The sequence below is a fragment of the Lynx canadensis genome, chromosome A1 (assembly GCF_007474595.2).
Source record: "Lynx canadensis isolate LIC74 chromosome A1, mLynCan4.pri.v2, whole genome shotgun sequence".
In the NCBI taxonomy this organism is placed as follows: Eukaryota; Metazoa; Chordata; class Mammalia; order Carnivora; family Felidae; genus Lynx; species Lynx canadensis.
In genome coordinates, this window is record NC_044303.2 from 176,018,039 (window position 1) to 176,042,821 (window position 24,783).

General features: G+C 41.8%; 1 protein-coding gene across 1 annotated transcript in view; it reads right to left on the minus strand.

Moving 5' to 3' along the window:
- The window catches only part of NSG2 (neuronal vesicle trafficking associated 2), a 56,526-nt gene extending 46,531 nt beyond the window's left edge, over window positions 1-9,995 (minus strand). Inside the window, exons 1-2 of the mRNA XM_030327379.1 lie at window positions 9,801-9,995; window positions 8,745-8,895 (exon numbers count right to left, since the gene is read on the minus strand). Of these exons, the coding sequence (XP_030183239.1) occupies window positions 8,745-8,873 (129 nt within the window). The 5' untranslated portion in view covers window positions 8,874-8,895; window positions 9,801-9,995. The remainder of the gene's footprint in view (window positions 1-8,744; window positions 8,896-9,800) is intronic.
- Between the last annotated feature and the right edge of the window lie 14,788 nt (window positions 9,996-24,783).

Sequence of the window (24,783 nt, forward strand, 5' to 3'; positions counted from 1 at the left end):
TACCCTCTGCCACTGTGCCAAATATTTCTCAGGAAACCCTCTCAGTCAGTCTGAAGTAGGAGTGATTATCCCCATTCTACAGATGAGGGACCTGAGTCCTAGAGAGCAGAAATGACCTCACCACCTCACACACGGCTACTAAAAAGCAGGGCCAGACCTTGAATGTAAGCTTTTGGCTCAGCTCCAAGTACCACCCGCTAAGAACGTCACCATTCAAGAATTATCACCTTCCGATTCTGCTTTCATGGCACCTGACACACATTAGGAGCTCCATGAATTACTGTTGAATGAATGAGTCCTACCTCTAAAGAGACAAGGTGAAGTTGATCAGATGGGGCCTGAGTACTTCGCTGGGAACCTTTTCCCAGCTCCCCCGCTCACCTCTTAACCCATACTCCGTCTTTTGGGGTTTGAGTCTCTTTCTCTGGGCCCTCAAAGCTTGGCGAGGGCTCAGAACAGAGTAAAATGTTAGTGCTCAGAGGACATTAGCGGTAGTATTGTCCAACCCCCTCTCTCACAGGGGAGATGGGAGCCCAGAGGGGGGAAAGGGATTTGCTGCCCCTTCTGACACAGAAAGATTGGGTCAGAAGCAGGACTCTAGTATGGGTCTCGTCACTCCCAGTCTAGGGCTCTTTCCACAGGATCAGGTCTCCTTTCCTTGCTCAGAGGCAGAATGGAGGCTGGGCCACTTTGGCCTCAGATGCACCAGCTGTAGTCCAATAAGACTACGTGTGTCCAACTCCGTGGCAGTGCATAGCACGTGGCCAGATGACGGACCCTCCACCCAGTCCTCTGCGGGGAAAGGGGAGGCTTCCAGCTCCTGTTACGAGCAGAAACTAGCTGCCTGGGCCAGAATCCTTAGAGTAGAGGTCCGCAGGTCTGCCTCTGAGCCTGTCCTCTGTGGTCCAGAGGCCCAGCCCACTTCACCGCTCAGCACTGCTTGTGGTCTGAGGCCAGCCCTGTGCTCTCCACGATGATCTTGATTCTGGGACTCAGCTGCTGAGAACGATAAGAATAGCAACAGCAACAAGAACGATAGCCTTGCATTCGCATTTACTCTGCGCTGGACAGCCGGGTGAACATTCGACTTACATTGGCTCATTTCGCCCTTAAAACAGTTCTCACGGGAAGAGATGATTGTCCTCATTTTTAACAGCGAGGAAACAGAGGTACGGAGTGGCTAATAAACTTGCCCAGGGTCGCACAGCAAGTAGGTGACAGAGTTAGGGTTCAGATTCAAAGCACACTGCTATAATGCCTTCCGCCACATGCTGGGACACCGGTTTGCTCCTTGTGTGAGTGTGCGAGTCACTTCCATGCTCCAAGACTGTCTCACCATCTGGGAGAATGGGGGTGACTTTCTAGAAGCAGAAAATCTGGTACATGCTCATGGTAAAAAAAAAAAAAAAAAAAGAGTATGAAAAATAGAGAATGAAAGCCTTCAAACGGGCCACCTTCCAACCCCTATCCCTACTCCCTCAACATTGAATGGTGTCTTGTGAGTCTCTCCAAACCTGTTTTGTGAAATTAAGGGCAAAACATACACACAGATGTGTTTCCACAAATAGGATGACTCCATACCGTGCTCCTTAAAGCTGTTTTAACAGAGCGATGTCTGTCACTCCTTCCACATCACACAAGCAAGGATGCTTCGTTCTCACAACAGCCACTTAGCCTTCCACAGCCGTGCACTCAAGTTCATCCCACCCGTCCAAGCGCGTGGAACATTCCAGTTGTTCACAGGCCTTTTTTTAAATACATAAGCCTTGGCGTACTTGAAAAAAATATACCCCTAAGGTCACTACCTTCCGGTAAGAAGCATACCAATCAAGTGGTATCTATAGTTTAAATTTTATAAGCGATGTCAACACACCCTCTGCAGAACACTGCACCACATTATGTAACCAACGAGAGTGTGCCGAGAAGCTCTGCTTAGCCCCGTGCTAACAGCACCAGACGTTACCAAACGTTGTCATTTGGGGATTTTTTTCTTTTTTGCCAATCTAATAGGTAAAAAGTTATATTTTGCTTAAAATTATTTTTTTTTCGTTTTTTAATGTTTATTTTTGAGAGACAGAGCACGAGTGGGGGAGGGGCAGAGAGCCAGGGAGACAGAGAATCCCAAGCAGGCTCCAGGCTCCGAGCCGTCAGCACAGAGCCCGACGCGGGGCTCGAACCCACGGACCGTGAGATCATGACCTGAGCCGAAGTCGGACGCTTAACCGACGGAGCCACCCAGGCGCCCCTAAAATTATATTTTTAAATTGTAATTTTAAATATGCTTAGGGGTCATTTTATATCTATTTGATGGAATTGCCTGGTCAGAGCCTTTGCCCCAATTCGGGGTGATTTATAAACTGTTTCTTGAGAGTGTCTGAAGAATAGAATAAGGGGGCTCTGTGAACCTCAAATCTGCAGAGACGTGCACTTCTGCTGCTCCCTAAGGAAAGGCTGACGGTTCCGTGATCCTGTGTTGCAGAGAGAAGAAGAATCCTCTGATAAAGCCACAAGAGAGGCCAAGAAAGCACACAGGACTCAGTGACAGGAGAGGCATTTTCTTTGGCCACATTCGTCCAGGTCCACCCTGTTGGGCCCCCCTGTACCCTCACCTTGAAAACCCCATCCTTCTCAGCATCTTTTATCTTTATAGTCATCGTCCAAAAATGTGAACTTCAGGAAACACAGTCAGGATGTCCAGTGAAAGGTAGGAAGCTATCTGTGTGCCATTAGACCATTTTCATGCTTTTTCCCCACAATAGCCCTGTTAGGTAGGAATTATGCTCATTTTACTATAGGACACACACACACACACACACACACACACACACACACAGCCCAGAGATGCCAAGCAACTTGCCTAAAGCCACACGGTAAGTAAATAGCTTAGCTGAGACCCAAACCCAGGCCTCTGGGGCTACAAAGCACCTGTGGTTTACCACGCAAAATACAAAGTGTACCAAACATCAATACTGGATCTCCAAAAGTCTGCATTCCTTTCCTCCCACAAGCAGGTGAGCCAGCCTCGTCCAGGACATATAAAGACTACTGATTACTAAATCAGTAGAAAGGAAAGGAACGTTTGCCCACAGCCTGGTTGCTAGCTTGCCAAATACATGATTCATCTGGGGCTTTGCCAAGGTGGAGTTGTGTTCATTTGTGGCTCGCTTTCTGCAGACCTGCCGCCCATTCGTTGGCATCTCTTAGCACACCTGTGTGCAGGTCTTGGTGCATTGATCCTTTGGGTGTCCTAGGACAGCATTTCACCTCTCTGAGTCTGTTTTTGCATCTGTAAAATGGCCATAATGCTTGCAACCTCACAGATGGGTTGTGGGGACATCCGAGTTACTGTGGTCACTTAGATACACCAAAGGCAGCAGGGCCCTAAAGGCATGTCCTACAATATGGTATCTGCAGACGGATGTTCCAGCCTCTAGAAAGCTTGTGCTCATGGGCTGCAGAAGCCACCCAACTGCTTGGATTCAAGTCTATTCCTACATCTGTCAAGTGGAGAAACTAAAGCCCAGCTTTAGGCTATGCAAGGGACAGGGGACCTTGCTCAGCCAGCATTTCCCACTGCCCGTTGCATGCCAGGCTGCACGATGAGGCAGAGCCAGGGCCCTCAGGCCCTAGTGGGCAAATACCCTCAGTGCCAACCAGACACCAAGTCAACCTAAGTCCGCCCCCCTCCCCATTCCCACTGCCACTGCCCTAGTGCGTGCCACCACCACCTCCCTCATGAACGTGGCAGTGGCCTTCTAGCTGACTTCCTGCCTGCCACTCACTTCTCTTCTTCCACCACTCATGGGAGGCATGGTGCAGGAAACCCAGTCACCTCTGTCTTGGGAAAACTACTCTGGTTTTGTAAGAGGGATCCGTGAGAAGGGACAAGGAAGAGGAGACCAGGAGACCCAGCATGGGTCCCTCGTCCTTAGGGTGGCCCACAGCAGCCAGAGGAATCTTCCTCAAATAGAAACCTGATCCTATTATTCTCCTACTTTAAACCCCTTCAGAAAATACACTGAGCCCCCCATGAACTTGGGCCCACCTCACCTCATCTCTCAAATCTCTCTCCCTCACTCAGAATGCCCAGCCAACCTGGCCTCCTGCCTATTCCTCCAACTCCCTCAGTGCCTATCCACATGCATGACCCTCTGCCTCTACTCCCCTTACCACCCATCCCCCAGGTGTCAAGCAGGGACCTTCCCCAGGAGGACCTCCCTTGACCAGCCTGCATCACAATCAGGTCTCTTGCGCCTTATCCTTTCTCACATCACAGCCCCATATTCCTTCCTTAAGAGCCCTTCCTGCTGCTTGCGTCCCTGCACAGCTGTTTGTATGATGGCTTGCTTGAAGTCTGCCCCATTGGACTGGAAACTCCGTGAAAGCAGTGGTCCCGCCTGACTTTTCATGGCTGGCTATGCGTAGCTTAGCACAGTGCCTGGCACATGGAAGGTGCCCAAGAAGATGTGCTGGACGAGGGAGTGACTGAGTGAGTGAACACCTTCCATGTTGATAAGTAAAACCATAGCTATAAGTATGGGTGGCTAGGCAAGGTGCCCAGAAGAGCTGCCATCTGAGCTGGGTTTAGGAAGATGAGTTCTGGCTTATTAGGCAAAGGGGTGAGAAGGGCATTCTGGGCAGAAAGAATGGCCTGTGCAAGGAGGAGGAAGCAGGAACCACTCTGAAGAGTGTGGAAAACTCGAGGGTAGGGTTTCTCAACCCTGCCACTGTTGACATTTGGGGGTGCATCACATGCACTGTAGGATACTTAGCAGCAGTCTTGGCCTCCACCCACTAGATGCCAATAGTGACCCCCCACCTACAGTTTTCACAACCAAAAATGTCTCCAGACATTGCCAAATGTCCCACTGAGGGGAAAATCACCCTCCACTGCTCTAGGTAGGTCTGACCTGCTGGTGGTTCAAAGTGCAAAGTAGGAGTGGTGGGAACGGAAGCCAGTGGGCAGAGAAGGATTTGCCAAGGCCAGGATTTGAGGAGTGTAGACTGTGGAGATGACTGAAAAGCGTTCCCGTGGGAGAAGGGCCCGGTCCCATCTCCAGGGAGGCTCCCTCAGGTGCAGTGTGGAGGTGGGATGCTGGCCCATCTCCCCTCCTGAGGCAGGCACCAATCCCTCCAGTATTGGGCAGAGAGGGAGCACTAGAGGCTGGGATTCTCTCTGGAGGATGGTGCCCAGACCTCACCTGCTGATCCAGGGAGCACAAGGAGGAGCAGGGCCACAGATGAGAGTTTGAGGAAGCATTCTTGGGGGTGGGAGGCTTCTTGTTATTGAGGGCAGCACAGTGCAGAGGGAAAAATCGGGGTTTCAGGTGCACCGGGATTCCGACCCCAGCTCTCCCACTCTGTCTTTGAGGCTTGGGCAAGTCACTCTATTGGCCTGAACCTCAGTTTCCCCATCAGTGAAATGGGTGCACTCTCCACCCCCCAACAGAGCCATTGGGAAGATTAACTGAAATAATGGATGTGAATGCCTTGTGAGGCCCATTCCCAGCCCAGAGACAGGGCTTCAGACATGCTCGTTTCTCCAGTTAGCCTCCGAAAGGTTTCCTCCTGAAACTCCGTCTTCATACTAAAGCACATTTAGTGAACAAACCTAAAGACGATTCTCACTATCACACACCAAGCACACTCTGCATTTTACATTTTCAAAAGAAAAAAAAACAACGTCATTCAACATGAGGGTTAAATATACTTCCTTCTGATGTGCCCATTTTCGAACACTCACCATCTGACTGGAACCTAACCAAAGAACTAAAAACTGCATCAGGACTCGCTTCACCTTCCCTACAGTCCTGTGACTTGAGCCCCGATACCCGTATCCCCGCTTTACAATGAAGAGGCTGAGGGAGCTTAAGAAACTTGCTGCAAGACATCAGCCAGGGCAAAATAGTAAAAGGTGGGACAGGGCCGGGCTTCAGCATCTCTGCTGCCAGCTCAGCACGTGGAGGACCCCAAGTGCAATTTCACTCCTAACGCATCCGTTGTCACGTCGGGGGGAAATGTGTTTACTCCTGCGAATATTATCAAATCAAAGCGCCAGCATGGACAACCGCTACGATAATTTCCTGCTCAGAGAAGAGAAGACAGAGGTCTAAGGGAGGAGAAAAAAGTCACATGAGTCACATTGTTAGATTGGCAACTGAGCTCAAGCCAAAGCCCAAGTCGGTGGACTCTCAGGCCAGCTGGCTCCTGGTTTCTGCTGAAGTGGAAGCTTCTGGAACAACACTGCTTGGGTTCCGGGTTCTCTAGACATTGCCAGGATGCTCCCTTAACTATGTGCTTTGGGAAGTTACTTTACCGCTCCATGCTTGAATTTTGTCATCTTCAAAAATTAGATTAAAGTAACAATTCCCTTATTCGGTCCTATGAACTATTTAAAGGGTGAAAGAAAAGTGTGTGTGTGTGTGTGTGTGTGTGTGTGTGTGTGTGTGTGTTTACATACAGCTTAGAACAGAACCTAGTATTTAGGAAGCACTTGAAAATTAGTATTATTATTCTTGTATAGTTACTTTTATGCCAGGTACTTTACATATGAGGCCATATCTAACTTTGTTCTGACAATTGTGAGGTAGGGATGATCCTCCCCACTTCACAAAGGAGGAAATTGAGGTGCCTGGTAGGAAAACTTTGTCGTAAATGTCTGTGACGAGCCCCTGTTAGGATGTGTCCCTCTAGGGATTTGCATCTTCCAGAATGCATTGCTTTCCCTTTCTATGCATTCAGGTCCCCAATGTATTTGTCCTTCAGGCTTTGGGACAGCTTTTCGGTACATCTGGATTGGACACTCAATGGTTATTATTCCTTTTCCTCTCTAAACCAGAGAAGAAAGCCCCCAAAAGTGAGAGGATGGAATGGTGTTGGAGTAAAGGGAGACAGAGCCCATGGTATCTCTGGATGATTTGCAGGTGTTTATAGGCATTGCGGGAGGGGTGGCCTCACCACAATCCGTTTTCCTTGCACACCTTTAAGGGACATACAGGTCTTCCAGGCTATAGCTGTTGGCAGAAGGGTAAAGATTCTTCCCGAAGCCTCACAAAACCTTGAGAAAATATCTCCTTTTCCCTCTCTAATTTCCATCATATCTGGGTTCGGATTCCAGCATTGCTGCTTACTCCTGTCTGTAAGGTTGGATAACTAACCAAATTTCTCTGAGCCTTCGCCTTTTCACCTATAAATTTGTGTGCATAATCCCTGACTCCCATGGGGAGATGTGCACCTACCACAGTGATGCTCAACTTTGGCTGCACACAGGAGTCACTTGGGGGGATTTCATTAATACTGATGCCTGGGTCTCACGCCCAGAGCTTCTGATATAATTGTTCTGGTATGTAGCCCAGGTATCAGGATTTTCAAAGCCCCCCCCCCCCGCCCAGATGATTCTAATACGCAGTCAAAAACTGAGAACCTCTGCTATACCTGCAGCAGATGCCTAGCTAATACTGTTCTTTCACATTTCTTTCGTGTTAAGTGCCTGTTCACATTTTATTTTTAAAAGCCTTATCAGTCTCTCATGATGGCTCAAGGATCCTTTATCTCTGCCACCCCCATGTACATTCTCAGATTGACAACCTCTGCACTTTCAAAACAGATGACTCAACCCCCAGCCAATCAGCCAGGCCCTTTATCTAGCTTTGGCTCCTCTTCTGTTCATTGGCTAGAGCCAATTGGTTAAGACACACAATGCCCTCCTGGAGATGCCAATGAGAAAATCAAACAGATGGAATGATCCATTGTTTGCTCTTCAGCCAGGGAACTATATCATTTACCTCCAAATCTAACTCTCACAGTGTGCAAAAGCTCACATTGTAAAACCCCAAGTTCTCTCAACTGGATCTTAAACAATAATGTTTCTCCCACCTCTGTCCACGGAATGACTTTTGTATCAGTGCCCACCTTTGTACAAATGCCCACCTCCATTCTTCATGGACTACTCCCATGTCAGGAGATGTGCCATCAGCCAGTCATTCATTTCCAGCCACGCCTCCCCCAAAGAGGCTCTACTCTAGTCATGCTATTTCTCCAAAGCTCTCCATGCTTTGCCTATGTCTTAAATGTCTTTTCCTCCTGTAGTCTATCTGGAAGATTTTTACTCACCTTTACAAGCCAAATTCAAATGTTCTCCTCTGCAGTTTACCTAATCTGTCCTTCCAGCCCCCTTCCTCCCCAACAGAATTTAATTGCTTCCGCCCCTGTGCTCTCACAACCTGTGAAATTCTCAGGTATAGCATTTACCCTGATGCATTATATTAAGTATTTTACTAGATGGGGATTTTGTAATTTGTCTTTTCGTAACCAACTTGTAGCGCAGGGATAGGGCCTCAGCAGGTGCAAACTAAATGCTTGTTGGACTGCATCCAATTCTCTGTCCTCAAATCTATACCAGTGAATTTTTGAAACACCTCCCCCAAATAATCAAGACAATTTTCTCTGTCACCATCTACAAGCTTATTAGCACTCATCTGCTACGATACAACTTTAAAAAAGAAAGATTAATTTTCTTGCCCATGTATGTATATGTGAACAAAAAATGAGTAAACACTTACCATAAACCTGAAATAACATGAGAAATGTCATGTCTCTGAAAGGAATAACTACCTTTTACAAGAAAGGGGACATATTTGGCTGAGGGAATGAAAGGTTTGGAGAGGTGGGATTTTTTTTGCTGCTTTATTTCCTGAGGTGGGGGAAGCATGAGGGACCGATGGAGAGAGGAGTATCTGCTTTACCTTTTCCGGAGCAGGCAGCTGTAAGTGGTTAACCTCCAAGGGAGTGATGAGAGGGACGGTCTGGAAGCCATCCTCAACCGAAGGCGGCTTGGTTCCCTTCTCACTGGGGTTACTGTTCAGCTTCACCATCCTTACACCTTTCTTCCCAGACCTAAGGCAAGCAGTGGGGTTCTAGTTACAGTAGGAGGTGAGGCAGGGAAAAAGAGGGCTGACGACAGAGAAAAAGCGCTGTCCTCAACAGCTCCACTCGGCTTTCAATATAGAGATCAGTCATCTATCTATCTTTTGCTAGATTTCCTGACATGATTCTCATTATCCAGTAAAACTTCTTTAATCATCAAAATATGCCACCCACCCATGGGGTTCAACAGCCTTAAAATTCGGGAAACTCAAGGAAAATCCCAGACTTACACAAACAATATACAAGCTTTAAAAAAAAAAATCCAAGACACTAGAGCTAATACAGTCATATAATCTCAGTGAAAAGCTTATTTGTACTGCAAAATTAAATCCCATAATTCTGGGTCACTCTGCAGTATGATAAATTTCACCTTACCACCACACCTTACCACCTTGCTATTTTATTATGTTGGCTTTGCTTCAGCAATCTCCCTAAAATACAATAAGTACATTCAATGTCTCTATGTATACTGCACCCTTTCACATGATATGTAGGTTATACAGGAGGTACAATTTCCTAAAACAAAAAAGGACTGGCTTGAACCTGATCCTCTTATTTAACCATGGAATGCCTCCATTTCCTCAATAGCGAAGGGCCATTTTTTTTTTTTTTTTTGCTTCCATGGAAAGTTAGCAACCCCCACATTGCAAGATTGCCAACTAAATAAACAAATCGCATATATTTCTCTCAAGCTCCTTTGGAAGTCAAACGGTACTCCCACCCCAACCCTAGAAGCCCAGACAACTGAATTTCTCTTGTCAATCCTGATGATGGAACATTATTAGACAAAATAGGGTTGTTGTGGAGGTGAAAGGGATGGTAAAGGGTCGGAGGATATTGAGCAGTGGTTATAGCAAAAACAAATGCCTACTTACTGTGATGCACTCTTGGGGGGTCAGAGCAGATTCAAGCCAATTTGAAGAGGAGGAGGACGGCCAGGAGTCCTCCCTCCTCAGCCCGAGCTCGTGGTGCTGAAAGGACAGCGCCTTGCCTGTGTCTGGATTGGGAGTTTCTGAGAGCGAGGCGCGAGCGAGAGGGGAAGAGCTCCTGGCAGCTGCCTGCCTGCTCCCTCACTCGCGCCCCCTCCCACCGGGGAACGGGCTCCCACACCATCTGTCATCTGGCACCACCTGCTGTTTCTCATGCATGGCCACAACCAGGGCATGGGACAAAATGGTTTCAAGAAGTGGGAGGGATTCTGGCTATAATCATAGTAGTAATAATAATAATAACCATATAACAAGCAATCCTTGAGTCTTTAGAAAAACGAAAGGAGACATATTCATTAGGAGGAGGGACCACCTTTTAAGATCTTCCAGAGCAATATTCTGAAAACCCAAATGGTACAGGACCTACACTGTGCTCTGACCTGGGGTAAGGAGTGAAGGGGAACTAATATTTATTGGGTATTTCCCATGCAGTGGGCACTTTTCCAGTCTCTTTCAGACTATTTCCCTCATTTGCAAAACATGATGGGGTTAGTATGAGGTGTGAATGTGATAACAACAGGAAGGGAGCTCAGAGCAGGTAACATGGTGAGCACTGCATGTGAGAAGCTACTATACTCACAATGCCACTATAAACACACAGGTCAGCTAAGGTCGCATAGCTGGTATAGTACCAGGAACTGAAAGTTGAGCCCTGATCCATGGCCACAGATGTTTGTATGCAGTCCACACGTATACTTTCCAGGTTGGTGTCTGGAATCAGGGAAGGCAAAGTCCTAGACTTCAAGGTCTCTAAAGTTCTGACTGTGAGGATCTTGGACATTTGTATTCACTCCCCGCCTCCATTTCTTTATCTTGGATGTGGGAATAATAATTCCTCCCTTGCAGAGTGGTTGTGAATAAGACAAGATTGTGCTCAAGGAAACCCTTTAATATAACTCTATTAGTCTATAGACTATAGACTATTACTGTAATAGTCTATAGACTATTATTCTCCTATTGAGTTCTGAAAAATATGTTTGACAGTTGAAAACAAAAATATGACATCTTTATGAGGTTTTCCATATGTACAGATGTAATATATAAGATAAATGCAACATAAAGAAGGGAGGATAAAGGGACCACTATGGTGGTAACGTTTCTATACTCTAAGTGGTAAAGTATTGATCCCCACTAAACAGTGAAGTTAGCTATGTCTATTTTAATCCCTAGCATTACCAAAAATATACAAAGATAAGGTCAAAACTGCAATAAGGAAATTTAAATGGAATACTAAAAAATTCAAATAACCCCAAAAAAGGCAGGAAAGAAAAAAAGAGGAACAACAACAACAAAAAAAACAAGAAACAAATAATGAAATAATAGTCTTAAATCCAAACTTAGCATTGTCATCCAGAGTTGACAGTTTACAGTTTAATCTTGGTGTTGTATATTCTATGGATTTGGACAAATGTGTAATGACATGTATCTACCATCAAACTATCATACAGAATAGTTTCACTGCCCTAAAAATTCTCTGTGCTACACCTATTTATCCCTCCCTCTCCCCTAATGCTTGGCAACCACTGATCTTTTTACTGTCTCCGTGATTTTGCCTTTCCAGAATGTCATATAGTTGGAATCAATAAGTTGACTTTTTAGATTGGTCCTTTCACATCATAAAATGCATTTATGTGTCTTCCATGTCTTTTCATGGCTAGATAGATCATCTTTTTTTTTTTTTTTTTTTTTGGCACTGTGTAAGATTCCACTGTCTGGGTGTACCACAGTTTATCCATTCACCTACTAAAGGACATCATGGTTGCCTCCGCATTTTAGCAATTATGAATGTGGCTGCTCTACACGCTTCTGTGTGGGCGTAAGTTTTCAACTCCTTTAGGTAAAAACCAACAAGTGCAATTCCTGGATCATATGATAAGAGTACGTTTAGTTTGGTAAGAAACTGCCAAACTAACTTCCAAAGTGTCTGTACCATTGTGCATTCCCAGGAGGAATGAATGAGAGTTTTCCTATTGTTCAGTTTTTTTTCTTTGTTTTCTAATTGTTGAGTTTTCTTTTCTTATTTCTTACTGTTGTTATTCTATTGTCATTCTTATTCTATTGTTATTCTTATTGTTTTTATTTCTTATTGTTGTTTTCTTATTGTTGAGTTTTGAGAATTTCTGTGTATATTGGATAACAGTTCCTTATCAAATATGTCTTTTGCAAATATTTTCTCCCAGTCTGTGGCCTATCTTTTCATTCTCTTGACAGTATCTTCTGCGAAGCAGAATTTTTTAGTTTTGCTGATGTCCAGCTTATCAATTATTTCTTCCATGGTTCATGCCTTTGGTGTTGTATTTAAAACATTACCACCAAACCCAAGGTCATCTAGATTTTCTCCTATGCTAACTTCCAGAGATTTTATAGTTTTGCGTTTTACGTTTACGTCTGTGAGCCATTTTGAGTTCATCTTTGGGAAGTGTGTAAGGTCTTCATCTAGATTAATTATTTTGCATATGGACATCCAGTTGTTCCAGCACCATTATCAAAGATCAGTTGACTATATTTTTTTTTTTCAACGTTTATTTATTTTTGGGACAGAGAGAGACAGAGCATGAACGGGGGAGGGGCAGAGAGAGAGGGAGACACAGAATCGGAAACAGGCTCCAGGCTCTGAGCCATCAGCCCAGAGCCCGACGCGGGGCTCGACCTCGCGGACCGCGAGATCGTGACCTGGCTGAAGTCGGACGCTTAACCGACTGCGCCACCCAGGCGCCCCTCAGTTGACTATATTTATTTAGGCTTACTTCTGGGCTCTCTATTTTGTTTTATTGGTCTATTTGCCTATTCTTTCTCCAGTAAAACACTGTTTAGATTACTGTAGATTTATAGTAAGTCTTGAAGTCATATAGTGTCAGTCTTCCAACTTTGTTCTTCTTTTTCAATATTGTATTGGCTATTCTGGATCTTTTGCCTCTCCACACAAACTTAAGAGTTAGTTCGTTGATATCCAGAAAATAACTTGCTAGGATTTTGATTGGGATTGCATTGAATCTATAGATCAATAGAAAATCTGGCGTCTTGGGAAAAACTGAGACATTTATAATATTGAGTCTTTGTATCCATAAACATGGAATATCTCTCCATTTATTTAGATCTCCTTTGATTTCATTCATTATATTTTTATTTTTCTCATACATTCCATATAGTTTGTTAGTTTATACCTAAGCATTTCATTTTTTGGTGATACTCTAAATGATATTGTGGGTTTCTTTAAAAATGTTTATTTTGAGAGAGAGACAGAAAGAAAGGGAGAGAGAGAGCACAAGTGGGGAAGGGGCAGAGAGAGAGAATCTCGAGTAGGCTTCATGCTGTCAGCACAGAGCCTGATGAGGGGCTCGATCTCATGAACCGTGAGATCATGACCTGAGCCAAAACCAAGAGGTGGATGTTAAATCAACTGAGCCACCCAGGCACCCTGGTATTGTGTTTTTAATTTCAAATTCTACTTGTTAATTGGTGGTGCACAGGAAAACAATTAAGTTTTGTATACTAACCTTGTATCCTGCAACTTTGCTATAACTGCTTATTAGATCTAGGAGTTTTGTTGCTGATTCTCTCAGGTTTCCTACGGAGACTATCAAGTCATCTATAAATAAATATAGTTTTATTTCTTCCTTCCCAATCTGTATACCTTTTATTGCCTTTCATGCCTTATTGCATTTTATAGGACTTATAGTATGATGTTGAAAACACAGTAATAAGACATCCTTGCCTTGTTCTTGGTCTTAGTGGGCAGTTTTCTAACATTAGGTATGATACTACCTGTAGGTTTTTGTGATGATGTTCTTTATGAAGTTAAGAGGTTCCCTCCCCTCTTACTAAAAGTTTTTATCATAAATGAATGATGGATTTTGTCAAATGCTTTTTCTGCATCTGTTGAAATGAACATGCAATTTTTCCTCTTTAGCCTGTTGATTTCCAAATGTTGAACCAGTTTTGCATACCTGGGATAAATGGTTGTGTGTATAATTGGTTGTGTGTATAATTATTTTTATACATTATTGGATTCAATCTGCTAATAATTTGTTGAGGATTTTTGCATCTATGTTCATGAAAGATATTCATCTGTAGTTTTCTTCTTTTGTAAACTCTTTGTCTGATTTTGGTATTAGGGCAATGTTGGACTCACAGAATAAGTTAGGAAGTATTCTCTCTGTTCCTATCTTCTGGAAAAGATTGCAGTTAATTGGTATAATTTCTTCCTTTACTGTTTGGTAGAAACCACCATTGAATCCATCTGGGCCTGGTGCTTTCTGTTTTGAAAGGGATGGGCTACATGGGCGATGGGCATTAAGGAAGGCACTTATTGGGATGAGCCCTGGGTGTAATATGTAAGTGATGAATCACTGAATTCTGCTCCTGAAATCAATACTACAGTATATGTTAACTAACTTGAATTTAAATTAAAAAAAAAAAAGGTTATTGTTGATTCTATTTCTTTAAGAGATATAGATCACTTAGACTGTTTCTTCTCGTGTGAATTTTGGTAGAGTGTGTCTTTCAAGCAATTGGTCCATTTTATCTACATGATTAAATTTGCGGGCATATCATAGTATGTTTTATTATACTTTTAGGGTATATGGAATTGTAATGATGTCTCCTTTTGTATTTCTGATATTAGTAATTTGTGTCCTTCATTTTCTTTTCAGGTAGCCTGGTCAGAAGCTTATTAATTTTATTAATCTTTTCAAGAAGCAGCTTTTGGTTTTGTTGATTTTCTCTATTGATTTCCTTTTACTTACTTCTTCAGATATGTATTGGCCCTGTTTTCCTCCTTCTTATTTTCTGGGATGCTAATTACATGTATGTCAGACCTTTTCCCAACATCTCTTAAGGGAAAGTGTCCATGTGTTTTCTCTATTGTCCATGTGTTTTTCTTTTTCCTCTTCATGCTTTAATCTAGATATTTTCTGTTTGAACTATCTTCCACTTTTCTAATTGGCTCATAGGATTTTTATGGGCTTTTTTCGTTTAACTTGCCCAATTTCCTGGCAAATTGTCTATTGAGTTTTAATTTTAGTTATTTAAAGATAGTCTTTATAGTTCCTTTTGTAGATGTCAGGTCTTTGACGTTTTGCATTTTATCACCTGTTTTCTTAATTACACTATTCACAAATATTTCAAAGTCCGTGTCTGATCATTCTAGCGTCCAGATCACACATGGACCCAGGTCTATTACCTTTTTATTATCCCTTGGTTGACCCTGACATGCCTATTAATTTTTTTATTGATTATTTCACACTGTGTATGAAAAATATATGTGGGCTCTAGATTCTATTATTTTCCTAAAAAGACCATTTAATTTTATTCTGACAGGTAGTTAAATAGGGGCAAATTCATTTGGATCCAATTAGGGATTGAGTTAGAGGCCAGGTTTCGGTTCTTGTAAAATCTGATCTACTTTTGGTTTGAACAGTCCCTTGGGGGTCTCAAATGATAACCCAGGGTGTTCATCAAAACTCCTCCTCCATGGCAGACACTGAACTCCAATTGTTGTTTCTCTGTGGCACCATGAAACCTCAAAGGTTCAATTTAAGTCTCTTCATATCCATTCCCTATTTGGGTTATCAGCTTCAAGGATGACGTTGAAATCAAAAAACACCTTGAGGGAAAATATGGTAGAGAAGTTTGGGCTCACTTTCCAGCAGTTCCCTTTTCTCTAGGGTCTTGTCCCTTCCAGTCCTGGATAGCTTGGTAGCCACGAATTCCAAAGTTTGGCTCTCTAGCCCCAAGAGACTGATGAAAGTTCTTGGCCACGTCTTTCTGCTAAGTTTCTAGGCATATCATCAAGCACTGGCAGTGTGAAGGGGAAAAGCAGTGAGAATTGAGCGTTTGCCCCAGTCCATTATTAATTTCTTTTCAGAACCTTAGCTCCCTGGGTCCTTGCTTCTTCTCCTTCAAACAGCTGTTTTGTTTGTTTCAGTTTTAATTAACAAAGGTTTTTTTCTAATATTTATTTAATTGGGGCCACAGTGTGAGCAGGGGAGATGCAGAGAGAGGGGGACAGAGGATCCTAAGAGGGCTCTGTGCTGACAGGCTAACAGCAGTGAGCCTGATGTGGGGCTTGAACTCACAAACCGTGAGATCACGACCGGAGCCAAAGTTGGACACTCAACCAGCTGAGCCACCCAGGTGCTCCAACAAACTTTATTTTTTTTAAAGCAGGTTCAGGTTTACAGAAAAATTGAGCAGGAAGTATACAGAGTTCCCACATACACCCTCTCCTGCCACCACCCACCCTGTGCAAACACACATCCAGTTTCTTCTGTTACTGACATCTGACATTAGTGTGGAACGTTTATCACAATTGATAAATTGGTTCAAATTGGATGAGCCGATATTGATATATTATTATTATTAACTAAAATCCATTATTTAAATTAGGATTTACTTTGTATTGTACACTCTGTGAGTTTTGGCAAATGTATAATGTATCTACCATTACATGTATATAATACATTCATCACTACAGCATCGTACAGAAGAGTTTCACTGCCCTAAAAATCCCTTGTACTCTACCTTTTCGCCTCTCCCTCCTTCCCCCCAAAACCCTCGCAAGGACTGACCATAAATTTGCCTTTTTCAGAATGCCATATAGTTGGAATCATACAGTATGTTCGCCTTTTCAGATTGGCTCCTTTCACTTAGCAATATGCATTTGAGGGTCCTCTATGTCTTTTCATGGCTTAATAGCTCATTAGTTTTTACCACTGAATAGTATTCCATTGTTTGGATATAGCACAATTTATTTATCCGTTCACGCAGGGAAAGACATCTTGATCACTTCCAAGTTTTAGCAACTATGAATAAGGCTACATTAAACATTTGTGTGCAGGTTTTTGTGTAAACGTAAGTTTTCAACTCATTTGGGTAAATACCAAGAAAAGGGAATGCTAGATCGTATGCTAAGGGTATGTGTAGTTTTGTAAAAGACTGCCACACTCTTCCAAAGTATTTGTATTATTTTGCCGCCCCAACAGCAGTGAATGAGAGTTCCTGCTGCTCCACACCTTACTAGCATTTAGCGTTGTTAGTGTTTTGGATTTCAGCCAATCCAAAGCTGTATCTCATTGTTTCAAATGGCTGTTTCTATTTTAGCCAAAACGTTAGTTGTTCTCAGTTTAGAAGTATTGCCAAGCTTCTCCATCATGCCAAACAAGAATTTGGGACTTACCCTCTCAGGTCCTAAGTTCAAAATTCCCAGAGAAGGGCTCCGATGGGCCCTAGTTGAGTCCAGCGACCACTTTTGACAAGGGAAACAAAATTTGAAAAAGATCACAACTTCCATTCAAACCACATGGTTGAAGTGGACAAAAGCGCTTCTTGGAAAAAAAGGAAGGGGGTGTTTCCAAAAAGTGGGAAGGAGGGTTGATCACTCAAAATAACAGATATCTAAATACCACAGTAGTGGGGCGCCTGGGTGGCTCAGTCGGTTAAGCGTCCGACTTCGGCTCAAGTCACGATCTTACAGTTTGTGGGTTCGAGCCTCGCATCGAGCTCTGTGCTGATAGCTCGGAACCTGGAGCCTGCTTCAAATTCTCTGTCTCCCTCTCTCTTTGCCCCTCCCTTGCTTGCGCTCTGTCTGTCTCTGTCTCTCAAAGGTGAATAGATGCTTTAAATAAATAAATAAATAAATAAATAAATACCACAGTAGCATGCTGAAAAGTTTAAACTTTATCAACATCACCCTTAACTAACAGTATACTCTTAAGACAATGTATTGGCATTCCTGGATGAAACAGAAATAATTATTCTTTAAATATTATCTGACAATTGTAGGTGGCTTGCACCATAAATTACCTACAAAGAATATTTTTAAATCACCCATGTGTTTAGCATGTCATAGGCATTTTTTCACTTATAAATTTTTAAGTTGTTATTCATTGTTTCTATGAGTTTTCAATCATTTTCCTTAATAATTGTGCGCATATTATGGAAATTAAAGATACAGTCTTTAGAGCCAGACTGTCTGGGGTCAAAACCCAGCCTTGCCACTTGCTAGACTTCTGGTCTCGGGTAAGTTTCTTAACCTCTTTGTGCCTCAGTTTCCTTATCATAAATACAGGACACTACTAATACTTACTGTGTAGGGTCACTATAAGGAGTTAATATCTGTAAGATGCTTAGAACAACACTTGTGAGTATTTACTCAACTTATTCAATAATTAGATACACATTGTTTTAGACCTAGCTCCTATATTAATCAGTTTTATTTTTAGTTTTCTAATTTATACTTCTTAAATGTTTTCTTCTTCTTGATTTCCTTAAGTATATTTTATTTTTCTCTTTTGAACTTCCTGGAACAAATATCTAGTTTCTTGGTTTGCTTTCTTCCTGTTTGAAAATGAGAAATTAATGTTATTATTTTAATTTACCTCTGGTTATTGCTGTTCTTTCATTATCATTCTTCAACTATTTCATAACTAAAGATTTGTTTCTCTGACGCAAGAGTCACTCAGTAAATAGCTTTATTTTTATTTATAAATGCTTACGTTTCTTTTTTTATTTATTTTTATTTTTTTTTTAATTTTTTTTTCAACGTTTATTTATTTTTGGGACAGAGAAAGACAGAGCATGAACGGGGGAGGGGCAGAGAGAGAGGGAGACACAGAATCGGAAACAGGCTCCAGGCTCCGAGCCATCAGCCCAGAGCCCGACGCGGGGCTCGAACTCACGGACCGCGAGATCGTGACCTGGCTGAAGTCGGACGCTTAACCGACTGCGCCACCCAGGCGCCCCTCTTTTTTTATTTTTGAGGGAGAGAGAGAAAGAGAATCTTAAGCAGGCTCCATGTTCACACAGAGTGTAACTTGGGGCTCTGTACCACAACCCTGGGATCATGACCTGAGCCAAAATCAAAAGTCAGATGCTGAACTGACTGAGCCACCCAGGTGCTCCATTTCAAATGCTTACTTTTCATTGTTGCTAATTTGTATATTTTGAGATCCATTTCCAGTTTTATGGTTTGTAGTCCAAGAGTGTTTTCTGGAAATTTTCTGATTTGCAGAATGTATTAAGTTTTCTTTGTGGCCTAACATATGAACTATTTCTGTTAAAATTTTCTGAGCATAAGAAAATAAATCATTTTCTGTACAAATACAGATTTCTTTATATATAACTATTAAGTCAAATCTGTTACATAAAACATTTAAATCTTCTGTACCCCAACTGATTTCTCACTTGCTTGATCTATCAGGAAATTAGAGATAGGTGATGCTATTTTGATCACTGTTGTGGTATTTCTCCTTGAAGTAAAGTTATGTTATCTGACATACAGCTTCATGATGTCACATCTTCTTGTAAATTTTGCTTTTATGGATGTAAAATGACCTATTATTCCTTTTTAGTGCTTCGTGATTTTAATTCCTCTCTATCTAAACTACAAATACAAACTCCTCTTTCTATGGTTTGTATTTGTTCTTCCCAGTTTTAGGATTGAACTTGGACTTTACTTCTTGCCTAGGTCATTACAAGTCGTCTTTTTAATATGGGAACTTAACTCCTTAAAATGAACTCTTATGAAGACATGTATTGTCTTATACTTGTCATAATCTTCATGGTTCCTTGCTATTTCTTTCATGGTTTTCTACATACATTTTTTTCTTTACTAATTTGAAGGGCACACATAATGTTTTAAAATTATGTCTTCAGTTATTTTTTAATATACCAAAAACATATTTGAATCAACATTCATCTCCCAGCTTCAAGAATAGAACAAAATCCTTTGATCTCCTCCCATGTAAAGTGAGATGATTAGCATACATTTTTTTCTCCTCCTTTTCCTGCCTCTCATTTCTCCCACATTTTTCAGATATTAAACCCAAGTCTTTACTTTCCCTGATGCATATTTTCCCATTGTATTTCCATTTCCTGAGACACGCTTGTCAAGATTCAGAGTGGGAGAAAAGTGAATACAGTGTGAGTCTTTTCCCAAAGGGCTCAATGAGACTGTATCTGAAAATAATTATGTTACATACATAAGTTTCAAAGGATCTGTGAGCTTCTGTGATAGGTTTTCATTACATCTTAGTATTTAATGTTTTGTTTTGTTTCCATGTATAAGATATATCTCCAATGAAAGAGATGATAAAAGCAATTTAAATGTCTCATTATAAATCTTGTTAAGTTGTCAGTTTAAGAATGTTATTCAAAATTTAATGGTGTGGTAGGAATATAAGCTTTTTAGAAATCTGTTCTAAGAATCTCCCAGAGGCCAGCATAAAAGGAAGCTATGCTCATACTATTGCTAGGAGCTCTATATTTAAATTTCAAACAACAGCAGTCAGAAAGCTATGAAAAGCATGAGATTCTCTTTCTTCTTAAAAAAGGGAAGAGGGCATTGCCTACTTTTGATTTAAAGGAAAAATGGACAATAGAGAGGCAGAAAGGCAAATGACAGAAAGGCCAGTCCACATTTCCTCTCGGATTGGCTAGAAATAGATGCAGAAGAAGGATTTCTAAATAAAGGAGGCAAGTCTTGGGGGTGGAAATTGACATCAGCTTAACTCAAGCAGGATGACTTATGAAGAACCCTTCCAATTAAGTCTGGGGATCCACCTAGAGATAAGTTGATAAGAATAAAACCTTTTAAAAGTTTCAAATTTTGTCTAGAAGTATACGTCTTTAAAATGCATTCCAAGGAAATTTTTCCTGTTAAATGATCCATTCACCTGTGCCTTCCAACAAAAGTTTTCTCAGTCTATGTTGTAAAATGAGTCACAGTTGAGTGGAAAGTTTTGGTTGTAGAAGAGGCTCCCCCAAAATCCAATTCTGAGAGCTCTGAATGCATGAAACATTTTAGAGAATGTTCTCACAATGAAGAAGGGAAGGGGGAAGGAAGCAGGACCTGAACCAGGGGAGAACCTGAACTGTGATACAATCTCAACAAAGCCCTCAGACAATCTCACAAGTACCTATGATGGTCTTTCTCAGTTGTCCTGAGTTCAGATGCAGATGGGCACCCTTCTCCGAGAGGGCAAGACCTTGGGCAATGTGGCTTTCTTCAGCCAAGGGCAGTTCTTGGAGAGGGCTAGAAGCTAAGGCTGTCAGCCAACACCTGAGGGGCAAAAGACTTTCAGTCCTGAAGGGGGATCTAACTGCGCAGCATGGCATCCACCACAGGCTCTGTCCTAGGCTGTCCTCGCGCTCCCTCATTCGACAGTCACAACCTGTGGCTTCAAATATCCTTCATAAACCAATAACTCCTAAATGTTTGTCTCAAGCAGAGAGATTTCTTCTGGACTCCAGACGCATACATACAACTCTTTTCCTTGACATTTCCATTTCAATGGTTCACAGGCACTTGAACCACAACATGTCCAAAACGAAACTCCTGATCTCTCCCCTCAAACCTGTTCCTCCCGTGTTGCCTCGTGGTGAATTGCACCATCATTCATCCATTATCCGACCAAAAAACCGAGGATTTCTTGACATCTTATTCCTCATTCCTACATCCAGTCACCGGCTCCTGACCATCCTCCCTCCAAAATACATCTCACATCGGCCCACCCTTCTATTTCCATGACTCCTGAATCCATCCTGTCTCCCCATCTAACAAGTTTTCTGGCAACTGTATTTTCCTCCCCACCAATCTATTCGTTATACTGTAGTCCAAGCAATTTCTGTAAAATGAAAGTCTAGTAATTTTATTTCCTTACTTAGAACTCTTCAGAGGCTTTTCTTCTTCATCTCCTGCTCCTCCCCCCCCCCACTCCTCCCTCTCCTCCTCCTCCTCCTTAAAGATAAAGTCCAACATCTCAAACTTAGCCTGAAAGGCTCTTTATGGTTTGTCCTCTGTCTATTCCACAAGTTTCACCCCTGCCACTCTTCCCCTTACAGCTATGCTCCAGCTTCCCTGACTCCCCAAACACACGCCTTCCCAATCCAGAGACTTTCCACATGATGTATCTTCTATGGCTTCCTCTTCAGGGAGTGCTCTTTCCCATTCCTGTAATAATTTCTTAAAATTCTTCAGAGTCACTTAAAAATGACTTCATCAGAGAAGTCTCCCCTGAGACCTCAGACTATATTTGACTCCTCTTGGCTCCCATAAGACTGTTTTTTATGTCGAAATACCTACTGTTCTTAAAACTTTTTATGATTATTTGTGTAAATATGGCTTAATGAGAGTAGGGATTGAGTTCTTCCAACCTAAATATCAATAACCAGGAGGTAGATGGTCCACATCATATGATGAAATATTGTTATGCAGTCATTAAAATGTCATAGAATATTAAGTAACATGGGAAATGTTTATAATGTTGAGTAAAAAGAGTACTCAAAATTATAGAGACATTATGATTTTGACTCTGTGAAAATATAAAGGCTGAATACCAACTACTAAAAAGAAAGAATATGGGGTGCCAGGGTGGCTCAGTCAGTTAAGTACCCGACTTTGGCTCAGGTCATGATCTCACAGTTTGTGGGTTCAAGCCCCGCGTTGGGCTCTGTGCTGACAGCTCGGAACCTGGAGCCTGCTTCAGATTCTCTGTCTCCTTCGCTCTCTGCCCCTCCCCCACTCATGCTCTGTCTCTGTCTCTCTTTCAAAAATAAATAAACAGGGGCGCCTGGGTGGCGCAGTCGGTTAAGCGTCCGACTTCAGCCAGGTCACGATCTTGCAGTCCGTGAGTTCGAGCCCCGCGTCAGGCTCTGGGCTGATGGCTCAGAGCCTGGAGCCTGTTTCCGATTCTGTGTCTCCCTCTCTCTCTGCCCCTCCCCCGTTCATGCTCTGTCTCTCTCTGTCCCAAAAATAAATAAACGTTGAAAAAAAAAATTAAAAAAAAAAAACAAAAATAAATAAACATTAAGAAAGAATAATTATGAAATGTGACAGAGGTGCTAATTATTGCCATAGTGGCAATCATATTACCATAGGTAAATGCATCAAATTAACATGTTGTACACCTTAAATTTACACAATGTTATGTGTCAAATATATTTCAGTAAAAAAGACTGAAAGATATAAAAATGTTTATGGATATTTTTCTGGATGAAATTTTCGTGGATTTTCATTCTTATCTCAACACTTCTTTGCTCATCTCTCTCAAAACATGTGATTTAGGGGCACCTGGGTGGCTCAGTCAGTTAAGCGGTGGGCTTCGGCTCAGGTCATGATCTCCCGGTTTGTGAATTTGAGCCCCGCGTCAGGCTCTGTGCTGTCAGTGTGGAGCCTGCTTCGGATCCTCTGTCCCCCTCTCTCTCTCTGCCCCTCCCCTACTTGCACTCTCTCTCAAAAATAAGCATTATAAAATAAAAATAAAATAAATGTTATTTCTAAACCAATGGAGGGAAATGAGTAATTTTCTGTTAGAGAAAACTCTACTGAGTTCTAGGAAACAAACTTTTCTAAACAACAGCATTTTTTTTTTTTTTTTTTAGTAAGGTAAGTCAGCAAACATGGTGAAATCAAATAGTTGAGTGTAAGTTTACTGGGCGTTATGGAACACTTCGTGGAAAATTCCTTTTATTCCTCTCTGACACACCAGAGAGGATTTATAGACTGTAAATATCTTTTACTATTTTTTCTTCCAACTTTAGTGAGATGTAACTAATAAGTATTGTAAATATTTAAGGTGTACAATGTGTTAATATGTGTATACATTGTGACATGATCACCACAATCAAACTAACTAACATATCCATCACATCATACAGTTACCACTCTTCTGTATGTGTGGTGAGGACATTTAAGATCTACTCTCTTAGCAAATTTCAAATATACAGTACAGTATTATTACCAAAGTCACCATGCTATACATTAGATTTCCAGAACATATTCATTTTGCGTAACAGCAAACTGAATCATCTCTCAAATTTCATACCTTTTAACCAGCACCTCTCCATTTCCCCCACTCCCAGCCCCTGGCAACTATCATTCTACTCGTGGCTTCTATGAGTTCAACTCCTTTAGATTTCATATATAAATGAGATTATGCAGTATTCGGCTTTCTGTGCCTGGTTTAATCATTTAGCCTTATGTCCTCCAGGTTTAATCATGTTTCTATAAATGACAGGATTTCCTTGTGTATAATATTCCATGTGTGTGTGATTATACACACAGCTGACCCTCGGACAATGCAGGGATTGGGGCACTGATCCCCCAAGCAGTCCAAAATCTACGTATAACTTTTGACTCCCCCGAAACTACTGTACTAATGGTCTACTATTGACCAGAAGCCTTACTGACAACATAAACAGTCAAGTAGCAATATTTTGTATGTTATTTGTATTACAGACTATATGCTCATGGTAAATAAGCTAGAGAAAAGAAAATGTTGGGAAAATTATGAGGACAAGAAAATACATTTACAGTACTGTACCATATTAATAAAAAAAAATCAGTGTGTAAGTGGACCTATGCAGTTAAAAACCATGCTGTTCAAAGATCAACTGTATACATACATATATATACGTGTATCACATTATCACATTTTTTTATCCATTCATCCCTTGATGAACAAAGGTTGATTCTATACCTTGGCTATAGTGAGTAATGCTGCAGTGAACACGAGAGGACAGATATCTCTTTGAGACACCGATTCCTTTCCCTTTGGATGTATACCCAGAAGTGGGATTGCAGGATCATACGGTAGTTCTATTTATAACTTTTTGAGGAAACTTCATACTGTTTTCCATAATCGCTGTATCAATTAACGTTCCCACCAAAAGTGCACAGGGGTTACTTTTTCTCCCTATGCTCACCAACAGTTGTTATCTTTTATCTTTTTGAATTTTAGCTATTCTAACAGGTGTGAGGTGGTATCTCATTGTGGTTTTTATTTGCACTTCCCTGACGATTAATGATGTGTAGCATTTTTTATATACCTGTTTTTCCTAAACAAAGTGCAACAAGGATGTGAGCGTCCCT